Source organism: Aquarana catesbeiana, linkage group LG04 (assembly GCF_042186555.1).
Source record: "Aquarana catesbeiana isolate 2022-GZ linkage group LG04, ASM4218655v1, whole genome shotgun sequence".
In the NCBI taxonomy this organism is placed as follows: domain Eukaryota; kingdom Metazoa; phylum Chordata; class Amphibia; order Anura; family Ranidae; genus Aquarana; species Aquarana catesbeiana.
Window position 1 is genome coordinate 677,500,496 of NC_133327.1, and position 12,781 is coordinate 677,513,276.

Consider the following 12,781-nt stretch of genomic DNA (forward strand, 5'->3'; position numbering starts at 1 on the left):
TTTTATGGGTCAGATTTATGGATCTCTTATTAAAATTCAAACTTCACGAGAAACATTAGGATCCTGTCTGCATTGCCAGATATTATTATTATTTGCTATAAAAATACTGCTACTCCCTTGACAACTGGGCACTTAAACCCCCTCCTGACCAGACCAATTTTCAGCTTTCAGCGCTCTCACACTTTGAATAACAATTACTCGGTCATGTAATACTGTACGCAAATGAGTTTTTTGTCCTTTTTTTCATACAAATAGAGATTTCTTTTGGTGGTATTTGATCACCTCTGGGTTTTTTTTTTCTTGCGCTATAAATAAAAAAAGACCAAAAATTTTGAAAAAAAACTAATTTTTCTTTGTTTCTTTGACAAAATTTTGCAAATTATTAATTTTTCTTCATAAATTTTGGCCACAATTTATACTGCTACATATCTTTGGTAAAAATTACCTAAATTAGTGGATATTATTTGGTCTTTGTGAAAGTTATAGAGTCCACAAGCTGTGGTGCAAATCATAAAGAATTGATCACACCTGATGTACTGACGGCCTATCTAATTTCTTGCGACCCTACCAAGCCAGGAAAGTAAAAATACCCCCCAAATGACCCCTTTTTTGAAAGTAGACATACCAAGGTATTTAGTAAGGTGCATGGTGAGGTTTTTGATGTCATTTTTTCCCACAATTCTTTGCAAAATTAAGTCCCCCCCCCCCCACAAAATGGTCATTGTAATAGGTTATTTCTCTCACATGGCATGTGTATACCACAAATGACACCCCAAAATACATTCTGCTACTCCTGAGTATTACGATACCACATGTGTGGGACTTTTTTATAGCCTGGCCACATAGAGAGGCCCAACATGCAGGGAGCACCATCAGGTGTTCTGGGAGCATAAATTACACATCTAACTTGTTGACTACCTATTACACTTTTGAAGGCCCTGGAGCACCAGGACAATGACACGTGACACTGATGGCATGTGACACTGATGTGGCGCTGATGACAGATGGCACTAATATGTGGCACTGATGGCATGTGACACTGATGTGGCGCTGATGACAGATGGCACTAATAGGTGGCACTGATGACAGATGGCACGTGACACTGACAGGTGGCAGTGGGGGCAGGTGGCACTGATAGGTGGTGATGGACACAGGTGGTGATGGGGACAGATGTTGTGTTAGTGTAAGTGATTTTTTTTTTTCACTCACCACTGCAGCACGGAAGCTCTCCCTCCTCACACGCTGTCTCTGTGTGAGGAGGGAGAGCCGACGATGAGATGATCTCATATGTTTACATATGAGATCATCTCTCATTGGACACTCCGAGTGCTAAATGGCCGCTGTGATTGGCCATTTAGCACGATCTGTGATTGACTGTGTCCGAGGGACACGGCCAACACAGATTTCCCCCGCCGCATGCCCGCGGCGGCGCGCAGGGGGTATGTAAACAGGACGACATCCAGGGACGTCCTCCCGGCAATTGAGCACCGCTCTGTAGCTGACTTTCGGCTATAGCGCGGGCGCGAAGTGGTTGAGAGACTAAAACCCTAGGCAAAGCTCTCGTGGTTTCAGGCTACCTGGGGCATTGTGGACATTTCAGCTCATTAGAAACTGCATAGAGATTTGTTATTATTCAGACTGACCATGACTGGTAAATATTTCCACAAGGCAACGTAGATCGTATTTGATCCCCTGCTGATTTTGTATGTTTGTCAGTGGGCAAAGAAATGATCAGTCTATAACTTTAATGGTAGGTTTATTTTAACAGCGAGAGGGAGTTGCTAGAGGGAGTAATTCCAAAGAAGTCAGACTCTCTAGAGATAATAAGCAAGGCTGGAGGAAGGGAAAGAGCGGACAAAAGGGTGGCCTGCTCTTTTCTGGACCTAAAGACACCAGCAAGCAGTCAAAGTGACGCCAGGGTAGGGGGGAGACTTTCTCGCTTTGTCCCTCAGTGGAGGAAGATCTCCGAAAGCCCCTATATCTTACAGATTTTGACAGAGGGATATCGGCTGGAACTCCCCCCCCCCCCCCCCCACCCCCCCCCCCCTCTCAAAACTTTATTCTGACCTATCTCCCCAAGGATCCTTTTAGGGCAGCAGGGTTAATGTACAACTTGCAGGGATTGACGAACCAGGAGGTGATCGTCTCCGTTCCACCGGAAGAGCTCTACCAGGGATTTTACTCCCATGTTTTTGTAGTCCAAAAACCATCCAGGGAAATTTCGCCTGATATTAAACCTCAGAAAGCTGAACAGGTTTTTGCAACAAAAGAGCTTTCGGATGGAGAGCATATACACTGTGTGCAAGCATCTATTCAAGGATGCTTTTATGGCCACAATAGATCTGAGGGACGCGTATCTCCATGTGTCGATTGCCCGGGAACACCAATCCCTGTTAGGGTTCGCAGTCCTTACGAGCAAAGGGGTACAACACTGGCAATTCCGAGCTCTTCCCTTTTGGATTAACTGCAAGCCCAAGAGTTTTCACAAAGGTCCTGGCAGAGGTTGTAGCTTGCCTGCATCTACAGGGGGTATCCCTTATACCCTATCTAGACGACCTCCTGATCTATGGGCAGTCTCTAGAACAAGTGAGAGTAGACGTAGACAGAGTGATTCTCACGTTGGAGACCTTGGGCTGGATAGTGAACCGGGTAAAATCATCTTTCGTACCATCCCAAATAAAAACCTTCCTAGGACACTTGGTGGATGCAGGGGCTCAGAAACTTTTTCTTCCAGAGGAAAAAAGGTTAAAAGTGGTAACAACAGTCTCCTCTCTAATGGAACCCAGGGACTGCTCTCGCAGACAGGTTATGAGGGTCCTAGGCTTGATGACCTCCTGTATTCCAGCAGTTCCCTGGGCTCAGCTCTATTCCCTGGGAATTTACGTTTTTCCTACTATCCTGGGAGAAAGAGGGAGTTGCTGGACGGAAAGGTGTCCATTCCAGCAAGGGTAAGGGCCTCCCTAAATTGGTGGCTGGGTCGTCCCTGGGCCCAGTGGAACCCTATAAGGATTACCACCGATGCAAGCGGTTGGGGCGCTCACTTGGGGGACCTCCAAGCACAGGGATCCTGGACCCCCCGACCCAAGCAAGGACCTCCTCCAACCACTGGGAGCTCCTTGCGGTGGGTTAGGCATTGAAGGCTTTCGGAGGCAGGATTCATAGACTAGAGGTCCAAGTCCTGTCGGACAACGTGACAGCTGTCTCTTATCTGAACCGTCAGGGTGGCACAAGGTCCAGGAAGCTACTGAACCTGGCTTTGGATATTCTAAATTGGGTCCAAGGAAACCTTCAGTCTACATCGGCGTCCCACATAAAGGGGACCACCAATGTGGTGCCAGATTTCCTAAGCCGACAGCCCATCCACCAGGGGGAATGGGAATTAAACCAGGACATATTCCTCCAGATAGGTCACAGGTTTGGATTTCTGGAGATAGACCTTTTCGCCCACAGAGGGAACAGAAAGGTGGAGCGTTTTTTCTCTCTCACCAGAGAGGGGGGATCGCATGGAGTGTATGCTTTATCTCAGGACTGGGATTGCCACCTAGCATATGCTTTCCCTCCACTAGCCTTAATACCTCGGATTCTACAGAGGTTGGCCCACTCAGAGTGCAAGCGGATCCTGGTAGCCCCATGGTGGCTAAAGAGGACATTTTCTACTCTGAGAAAATGGTTGGTTTCTCCTCTAATCCGTCTCCCACTCAGGCAGCATCTCCTACTACAAAGGCCAGTCCTTCACCCTGATCCGGGGTTCTTCAAGTTGATGGCATGGCTCTTGAGAGGGAGGTTCTCAGAGACAAGGGATGCTCCGATAGAGTAATTGAGACCCTCCTAGGTAGCCGGAAACCTGTCACTAGGAAGATCTACTCAAGAATCTGGAATTTCTTCTCACACTGGTGCCAGGATAGAGCGGTGGTACGTGAATTCTTACAAGCTGGGGTGGATCAGGGGATTGCCCCGAACACCCTGAAGGTACACAGATAGCAGCCCTGTCTGTATTTCTGGACCAGAGACTTGCACTAGAGCCCCTGATTAAGAGATTTCTACTAGCAAGGGAGAGGTTAACACCTGTAGAATATAATAGATTCCCACCATGGAATCTAACGCTGGTCCTGGAGGCATTGACAAAAGCGCCTTTCGAGCCAGCTCAGGAGATCTCAATAAAATTTTTGACGCTTAAGTTAGCCTTTTTACTGGCCATCACTACAGCCAGAAGGCTAAGCGACCTGCAAGTCCTGTCAATTAAGGAGCCTTTTATGTTGGTACTGGAAGATAGAGTGGTGCTGAGACAAGACCCCACTATATCTTGCCAAGGTCGCATCACAGTTTCATAGATCTTAAAAGATCATTTTGCCCTCCTTTTTGCGAAAAACAAGGGAGAGAAATTTTTAGTTTATTAGATGTCAGGAGGTGCTTGCTGACATACTTAGCGTGAAAGATTTCAGGTAGTTGAGTCGCCTTTTGGTTTTATTTAGCGGCCTTAGAAAGGGAGGACAGGCATCTAGATCTACAATGGCTAGGTGGATCAGACAAACCATAGGAATGGCTTATGAGCAGACAGGTTCCCCAGTACCAGTTACCCTTAACGCCCATTCAATGAGATCTTTGATGGCCTCTTGGGCAGAAAGAGCTGGGGCCTCAATAGAACAGATCTGTCGAACAGCCACTTGGGCGAAGCAGGACACCTTCTTGAAGCACTATTGAGTGGAACTGCTATCGCCGCAGGATCTGACGTTTGGAAGGCTGGTCTTCTTTTTTTTTTTTTTTTTTTTTTTTTTTTTTTTTTATTTATATATATATATATATATATATATATATATATATATATATTTGACAATTTTTAATAAATTTTGATTGTTTCAGTACAAAAATATAAGGCACAAGTACAAGAGGGGGTGATGAAATAAAACAGATACAGAGGGGGAGGGAAATGGAATATAATGATGGCGTGGATGCATCCTGCAATTATCAAACAAGAGGCATAGTTGCTTAATAAAAGGAGGTTGAGATATGGCTCTAGAAGAGTGTAAACATAACACTGTATTAATACCTATAAACCTATAGGCGGATCTCGATCAACAGTTAAACATACTATCAGGACAAAAATGATCCTATTATTGCCTGGTCTGCGTTCCAAAAAGGAGAAAAAAAAGGGGAAAGAAGGGGGAAAGAGGAAGGGGGAAAGAGGGAGGAGGAAAAGTGTATAGGAGAGTAATTCCAACCAGCTAGACTTGTCACTCGAGCATCCTGCGCAGACTCGGTCCACATGGTGGGTGGTGTCCCACCTGGAGGAACCAGGCCCCCCATATTGCCGTATGTCTAGCCATACGATCTTCTAAGCAGGCCGACATAGACTCCATGAGTTCTACGTCTTTAATTCTGGCATAGAGGTCCGAAAGTGTTGGGGATATCGGTTTTTCCAGTGCAACGCCACTAAGCACCTTGCCGCTGTGAGTGCGTGTGGTGAGTTTTTTTTTTTTTTTTTTTTGTTAACCTGGGAAGTTTAGGAAGCAGAAGGCCGAGTAGGAACAGCTTAGGGGAGAGGGGGACATCTACCTCAAACAGCCGATGGAGAAGGCCCTGTACCGAACGCCAGTAGGGCTGAAGAGCTGGGCAGTTCCAATAAATATGGAATAGCGTGCCCCGGTTGAAGACATCTCCAACAGCGATCTGAGGCCGTTGGGTATATGACGTGTAAGCGAGATGGTATTAAGTACCAGCCTAAGAGCACCTTATAAGTGTTTTCTTTATAAAGTACATATAGAGCTTTTAGCTGCACAAGACCATACAGTTCTCTATTGTTCAGGAGACAATTCCTCCCCAAGATTTTCTTCCCGATTACGCCGGTAGCTTTGTTTCCCCAATGAGAGTCTGTCAGCTGAATTTGGATTTTTATATATGTCCAAGGTCAGTCCTCTCTGTGAGGGGCCAGATAGCTAACAGGTCTCTGACACCCCCCCCCCCCCCCGCGCGCCCCTTGTGTTGGGTCTGTAGACCCGAACGTGCCGCGCACAAGCGTGGGAACATTTTAAATTAAAAAAGGGGTGGATTTTATTTCGGAGGGGGCAGGGCCTGAGCGCAGCGCAGTGAACATCCATGAGGATGCACGGCAGGCAAAAGCAAATAAAACGACAGCTGGGACAGTCTCTACTCAGCTGGCGAGGAGGAAACAAGCAGTCTGCACACAGGGACACAAGAGCTGTGGGACACGTGAGGGTGTCAAACTGGCATTCCTGATACAGGAAGGACACTTTTTTTTCCCAGCACTAGGCTGAACTTTTTAGCGGCTTTAATGTCATGACTATATTCAGCGATTAAGTGCAATTGTATAGTACCTCTGTTTTTGTACTTAAGACTATGCCTACCAAAAAAGACACCACAAAGACCAACAAAGTAAAGGTTTTACCCCCAGGCGCTAGGATCTCGAGTCGCATTTTCACGCTGTCATCCTCGCCTGAATTACCAGTTATGGCAAGCCAGGGTGAGCCATTGGAACAAATTGATGGTGCAACTGCTTCTCACATCTCAGCCCCTGTATACGTGACTGAAGATGTCCTTTCCTCCTCCCTGCAGGGTCTGGAAGGAAGATTAGCGGCTTTAATCGCATCCTCCATTCAAATGGATAGGAAGCGTGCTAGATTCCCCTCCCCCACTTCAGAACCTTTGCAAGTGGAACAGTGGGCTCAGGATGAGGTGTTACCCTCAGTCGATCAGGATGGAAAAACAAACCGATGATTCCTCTGTGGATAAGCATTTTCCCCCTCCAAAGAGATTTTCAATTCTCTATCCCTTGGAGGAGAAATTCTCCAAAAAAATGGAAAGTACCAGCAGTTGACGCTGCAATTTCCAGTGTGAATAAAGGCCTAACTTGTTCTGTACACAATGCACAAATGCTTAAGGATCCAACAGATAAAAAGTTGGAATCCCTGTTAAAATCCTTTTCCTTGGCAGGTGCCGTTACTCAGCCTGCAGTTGCTGCAATAAGCGTCTGTCAATCACCAAAGTACCAATTTAAACAGGCCCTTAGAGAGATTCCTGCACAACAAGCTCGGTAATTGGCTGAACTACCAAAGGCATTATGCTTTGCCATAGATGCCATTAAAGATTCTATTCACCAGGCGTCCCGCCTTATGCTTGTGCATATGCGTAGAATCCTGTGGTTTAAAAATTGGTCAGCTGAAGCACCATGTAAAAACCTCCTAACTGGGTTCCCTTTTCATGGGGAGCGACTATTTGGAGAAGGCTTGGACAAATATATCAAAACAATTTCTAGTGGGAAAGTGCTTTTTTGCTAGTCAAAAGAAAGTCAAGTTAAGGTGCACTCTACCAGTGCGGTTAGTGCTTCTTGGGCAGTGCGTTACCAGGCCTCCATGGCTCAGATCTGTAAGGCCGCAACTTGGTCTTCGGTGCATACATTCACAAAATGTTATCAGGTGGATGTAAGGAGGTATGAGGATCTCGCCTTTGGGCGCAGTGCACTGCAGGCAGCAGTATAGGTCCTCAAGTCTGGCCGGACCCTCCGGGTTGTGTCTCCTTCCCCTCAAGTAGCATTGCTATGTAACGTCCCATTAAGTAATTAAAGCTCTGTGTCCCAGGATGTACGATAAAGAAAATAGGATTTTTATAACCGCTTACCTGTAAAATCCTTTTCTTGGAGTACATCATGGGACACAGAGGTCCCTCCCCTCTTTTTGAGATTTAAGTATATTCCTTTGCTACAAAAACTGATGTGCTCCTGGAAGGAGGAGGGGTTATATAGGGAGTGAACTTCCTGGATTGGGTATACCAGTGTCCATCACCTGAAGGTGGCCTATAACCCATTAAGTAATTACTTAAGGCTCTGTGTGCCATGATGTACTCCAAAAAAAGGATTTTTACAGGTAAGCTGTTATAAAAATCCCTTCAAAAACTACGCCAGCTTTATTACAATAAGGGCAACAAAGCCCATACTCTTCTGGCCCGCAAACTCCGGGAGCAGACCCACATATCAGCCCCTCAGGCCCTACGAGGCTCTACGGGGACCCTCCATTACCACCCTGATTGTATAGCCCAATTACTCCGCGACTACTTCTCGGACCTCTACAACAACCCCTCCATACCGCACATCCCAACCCCAGGCAGCGTTACAGACCATGTTCGAACCTACCTGACGAAAAGCGGACTAGCCACCCTTCCAGCGGAAACGTTACAGTCCCTCAACTCCCCGATAACCGAGGAGGAGATTTCTGAGACCCTGAAACCCCCACCAAAAGGTAAGGCCCCAGGCCCTGACGGTTTCCGCTGGAAGGGTGGCTAGTCCGCTTTTCGTCAGGTAGGTTCGAACATGGTCTGTAACGCTGCCTGGGGTTGGGATGTGCGGTATGGAGGGGTTGTTGTAGAGGTCCGAGAAGTAGTTGCAGAGCAATTGGGCTATACAATCAGGGTGGTAATGGAGGGTCCCCGTAGAGCCTCGTAGGGCCTGAGGGGCTGATATGTGGGTCTGCTCCCGGAGTTTGCGGGCCAGAAGAGTAGGGGCTTTGTTGCCCTTATTGTAATAAAGCTGGCGTAGTTTTTGAAGGGCTTTTTCGACCCTACCTATATCTGTGCTCTTAAGGACCGCCCGTAGGCGTATGATTTCTCTGAGGAGACGGATGGAGGATGTAGATGCAAGTCTCGATTCTAGATCTCGGAGTCTCTGTACAGTCTGCTGTCTCATTTGTTTAGTATTCTTTTTTTCCAAGCAGTCGAGATGGCTATACAGTGTCCGCATATTACCGTCTTATGTGCCTCCCAGAGGATTCCCGTGGAAATCTCTGGGGCACTATTTTCAATAAAGTACAGTTTTAGGGCAGTTTCTAAGTTCATCCTGGCTGTGTCGTCTGTCAGGAGAAAGTCATTAAGTCGCCAGTGGCATCGTTTAACCTTAGAGGTATCTAGTCTAAGCTTTAGAAGTATCGGGACATGGTCTGACCATGACATAGGTAAGACGTCTATTGTAGCAAGCGCCCGCAGGGCGGGAGCGTTTATAAAGAAATAGTCTAGGCGCGCATGCGTGCGGAATGGGTGAGAGTAATGGGAATATTGACGGTTGGGTGGGCTACCCGCCATGCATCAAACAAGGCAAATTTGCGGGTCACCTGACGAGACTGTTGGGATTGTCTAGAGAGGCGGGAAGGGGTGGTTTTTGTATTGTGAGGTCCTGTCCCATACCGGGGAGAATGGGAGGTTGAAGTCCCCTCCCACAACTAAGAAGGTGTGGTTAGTGCGGAATAGATGGTTGTACACCTTGGTTACAAAGGATATCTGTTTCGCATTCGGGGCATAGATGTTACGAAAGGTCACGTCAGATTGTTGCCATTTGCCTCTGAGGATCAGGAACCGCCCCTGAGGGGGTCCGAGTAGGAGGATATGGGTGTGACTGGGGAGCCCCTTTTTGATCAAAATAGCTACCCCTGCTTTCTTTTTAATGCCAGATGCTAAGTACCCTGTGGGGAAGAATCTAGACGCTAACGCCAGGGAGCCTCTTTTGTCAAAGTGTGTTTCTGCCTCTGAATCTCTGAAGCTCCTCAATGCCAGCTGTCGTCTGAAATTTGAGTTAAGGTCATTAACATTATGTGTGTAAACCTGTATCATGAGAGGGCCGTGGTGTGAATGGGTAATATTGTGTAGGTATATGTTGAGGCGTATCATACTTATCTAGCCCAGGAGCCTGGAGAGGTAGTTCTCGGTGCCACAGGTGAAATTCATCACGTGTGTGTGGAGTCAAGGACCCAGGAAGGACGAGCCGTGGAGGGGAGGGAAAAGAAAAGAGAAACGAGGAGAAATAAAACGCATATAATCTTAGAACAAAAAATTCAAGGCCAACAGTTCCGTATTACCCCCATCGTCCAGAAAGGGCGACTAGGGGTAAAAAAACATCAAATAAGGAACGTCAAATCACAATACAAACTAAGAGGGGTTAGTGTCAGACACCAAGTGCCACCTGCTATTTAAACTCTAGGACCTGCTAAAAAGAAAAACTGGTTAGAGGTTAACTGGTTGGGGGACAATACTAGTCAAGTGCAAAACGGACATATATAAGTTGTAACTTTGTGGGCTAAATGCCACGGTCTAGGGGGGCGATCCCGTGTCCGGTGTGGACAACCAGGGGGTGATCACCCGGGCCAGGCCGTGGCAGGACCCCCAGAAAACAGCCGCTCCGGGGGGGGGGGGCGAGGTCTCGCCCCCGCGGGAGAAGAACCACAACATGGAGGGGAAAACATGTTGACCATTAAGAACTGCAACTGAAATTTCAACTTTAGTTCAAATGTAAAGGGCAAAGCGTTCTCCCACAGTCCGGTCTGTCGGCTGTTAAAAGCTGAAAGGGCAAAAGGGCATCGTCAGCCATGATAGTTCCTCAGGCTGGTCGGTGCTTGGGATTCTTGCATGGGGAATCAGAGGTCCGCCCCCTATTCTTTACAGGGACCCTCTGCCAGCCTGTGGTCGGAAGAGGAGGAGGGGGTGGGGGGATGATGTCCCAACCTAGTAGGTCTGGGATGGGTATGTTCAATGTCTCACAAAAGAAGCAGATATCCTCGGGAACCTGAAGGGTTGCTGTCTTTCCATCATGTGGGCCGTCAGGCTAAAGGGGAAGCCCCAACGGTAGGTGATGTTGCTGTCCTGCAGAGAGTGGAGGAGCGGTTGAAGCAGTCTGCGCTCTTGGAGGGTAATCCAGGATAGGTCAGGAAATTGTTGAACTGGCGTGCCATCGACAAGAATCTGTTTAATCACCCGTGCTTTGCGCATGATGTCCTCTTTTAAAGTGAACGTGTGCACTCTGCAGATGACATCTCTGGGTTTGGATGCTTGATCTTTGGGCTTCAAGGCTCTGTGGGCCCTATCCATTTCCATATGCGTAGAGGCTGGGGCTCCCAGTAGGTTGTTGAAAATCGTCTGGAGGATCATTCTCCGATCCTCCAGGCCATTGGATTCCGGGAGGCCCCGAACCCTGATATTGTTGCGGCGGTTGCAATTGTCGAGGTCCTCTAGATGGCATTGCATGTCACGGAGCATAAAGCGATCGTCTGTCTGAGACTGAACACGGTGGACGGCAAGCTTAGTAGTTTGGAGGTCTTCTTCCAGGTCCTCCACCTGAGTAGCCAGGTGGTGAAAGTCTGCTTGCAGCGTTTTGCTCTCACTGCGGCAGGCCTCTTTAACCTCTGAGATTAGGAGCTTAAAATCTTCCTTGGTGGGTAGAGGGTGGAGTTGTTCTCGCCAGGAGACCATTTCATCAGCGGTGAGGATGAATGGTATTTGGGGTAGAGGCTGATGATGGGCCTTAACCTGTGAGGGAGAGGTCCGAGGTTCAAACCAGTCCCTCTGCTCTTGGGTAAGCTGTGCTGAGAGCAGGTGGGGTGCCTGTGAGGCACCAAGGGAAGGTGAAGGCAGCGGGTGGTCTGCTGTGAGGCCTGCAGAGCTGGAGTCACTGGGTGGTCTCTGGGGCTTTGGAGAGCCCGGGGCAGCAGATAGGACCTGGAGAGGAGGAAAGGTAGGCCACAACCGCGGCAGTGATTGTGCGTGACCAGATTGGGAAGGGGGGTGGTGGGGGGGAAACGTCGGCGGAGTGCCCCACCGGCAGAGGGAGTCCAGAGCAGGGCCCTTCGTAGGGGAGGGGGTTGGAGAGGGACTCACCCGTGGGATTAGTGGAGCCGCTCCGAGAGTGTCCCGGATGGCGGTTGGTCCACGTGGAGAGACTGAGGCAGGCCGTGCGGGGTTGATGGAGCCAAGGGTAAGGAACTATCAATTTTTCCAAAAAAGTATGACAAAAAAAAATTACGACTTCAAAAAACTTGCCATGCGTCTTACGAAATACCTAGGACCATGCTTTCCAAAAAGGAGTCATTTGGGGTATTTGAACTCACATTCCCTAGCCCGGGTGGATTACGTTCTAGGTCCAAGGTGACGTTTTTAAAAAAAAATTCAGTTTTCATTTGTTATTTATTAGTCCTGGTTTGGCATAATCTCAGAAGCTTTGGTGAATCCTGGCAGGGTTAAAGCGACATTAAAGGCAAGTTTTTGTTATACTTGCCTGCTCTGTGTATTGATTTTGCACAGAGCATCCCAGGTACTCCTCTTCTCGGGTCTCCCGCCGGCCAACAGCTTGCTGTGGGGGGGAACCCCAGGAGGCTCGCTCTGCATGTCCATTCAGATACAGAGCCTCGACTTGGCCCCGCCCCATCTTCTCATTGGCTTACTGTCTGTGATTGACAGCAGCGCCAACCAATGGCTATAGACGGATATGCTTTGTTCATATTTCATGTCTGAGGCTTACAACCACTTTAAGTTATGTTTAACAGAAGCATTTCGGGGGCTTGAGGGCTGCAAGAGGGCAATATAGAAAATATCAAATGTTTGATTATAAGGGTCAATCCCAATCTACATTGAAGTAATCTTGTCTCTGTAATCTCCTCATGTAGTCCATTTAATTCTCCTTGCCCCCTAGGACCCCCAAACCCGCTCAGTACAGTGCTTCCGATTCCACCACCTTGCCTGCACTTCCATTATCAAGATTTGCCACTTTACCCCAGAACTGGTTCTGGTAAGTTGGTGTGGTTCATGTGAACTGGATATGGGGGTGGTTGGTGCTGCTTTGTAAGCCATGTACCTGTATTGGCACGTGACAAGAACCCATTTAGCAGGCTAGCTCTGATAAGTCTGTGGCTATGTGGAGAGGGGTGACATGGGCATGTATCATGGTTGATCATATGATGGAACCCCTAGTGGCCCATTTCTGCTGTGGCACGTCATGGGCTCAAGACATTTTCTG

General features: G+C 47.9%; 1 protein-coding gene across 2 annotated transcripts in view; it reads left to right on the plus strand.

Annotated features, from left to right (window-relative positions):
- LOC141141028 (exportin-5-like) overlaps positions 1-12,781 on the plus strand; it is a 93,059-nt gene that overhangs the window by 45,456 nt on the left and 34,822 nt on the right. For both annotated transcript variants that reach the window (XR_012244032.1, XM_073628688.1), the window contains exon 17: positions 12,458-12,553. Coding sequence is in view for 1 of the 2 variants with exons in the window: in XM_073628688.1 (XP_073484789.1) it covers positions 12,458-12,553 (96 nt within the window). In the remaining variant the exon portion in view is untranslated. The remainder of the gene's footprint in view (positions 1-12,457; positions 12,554-12,781) is intronic.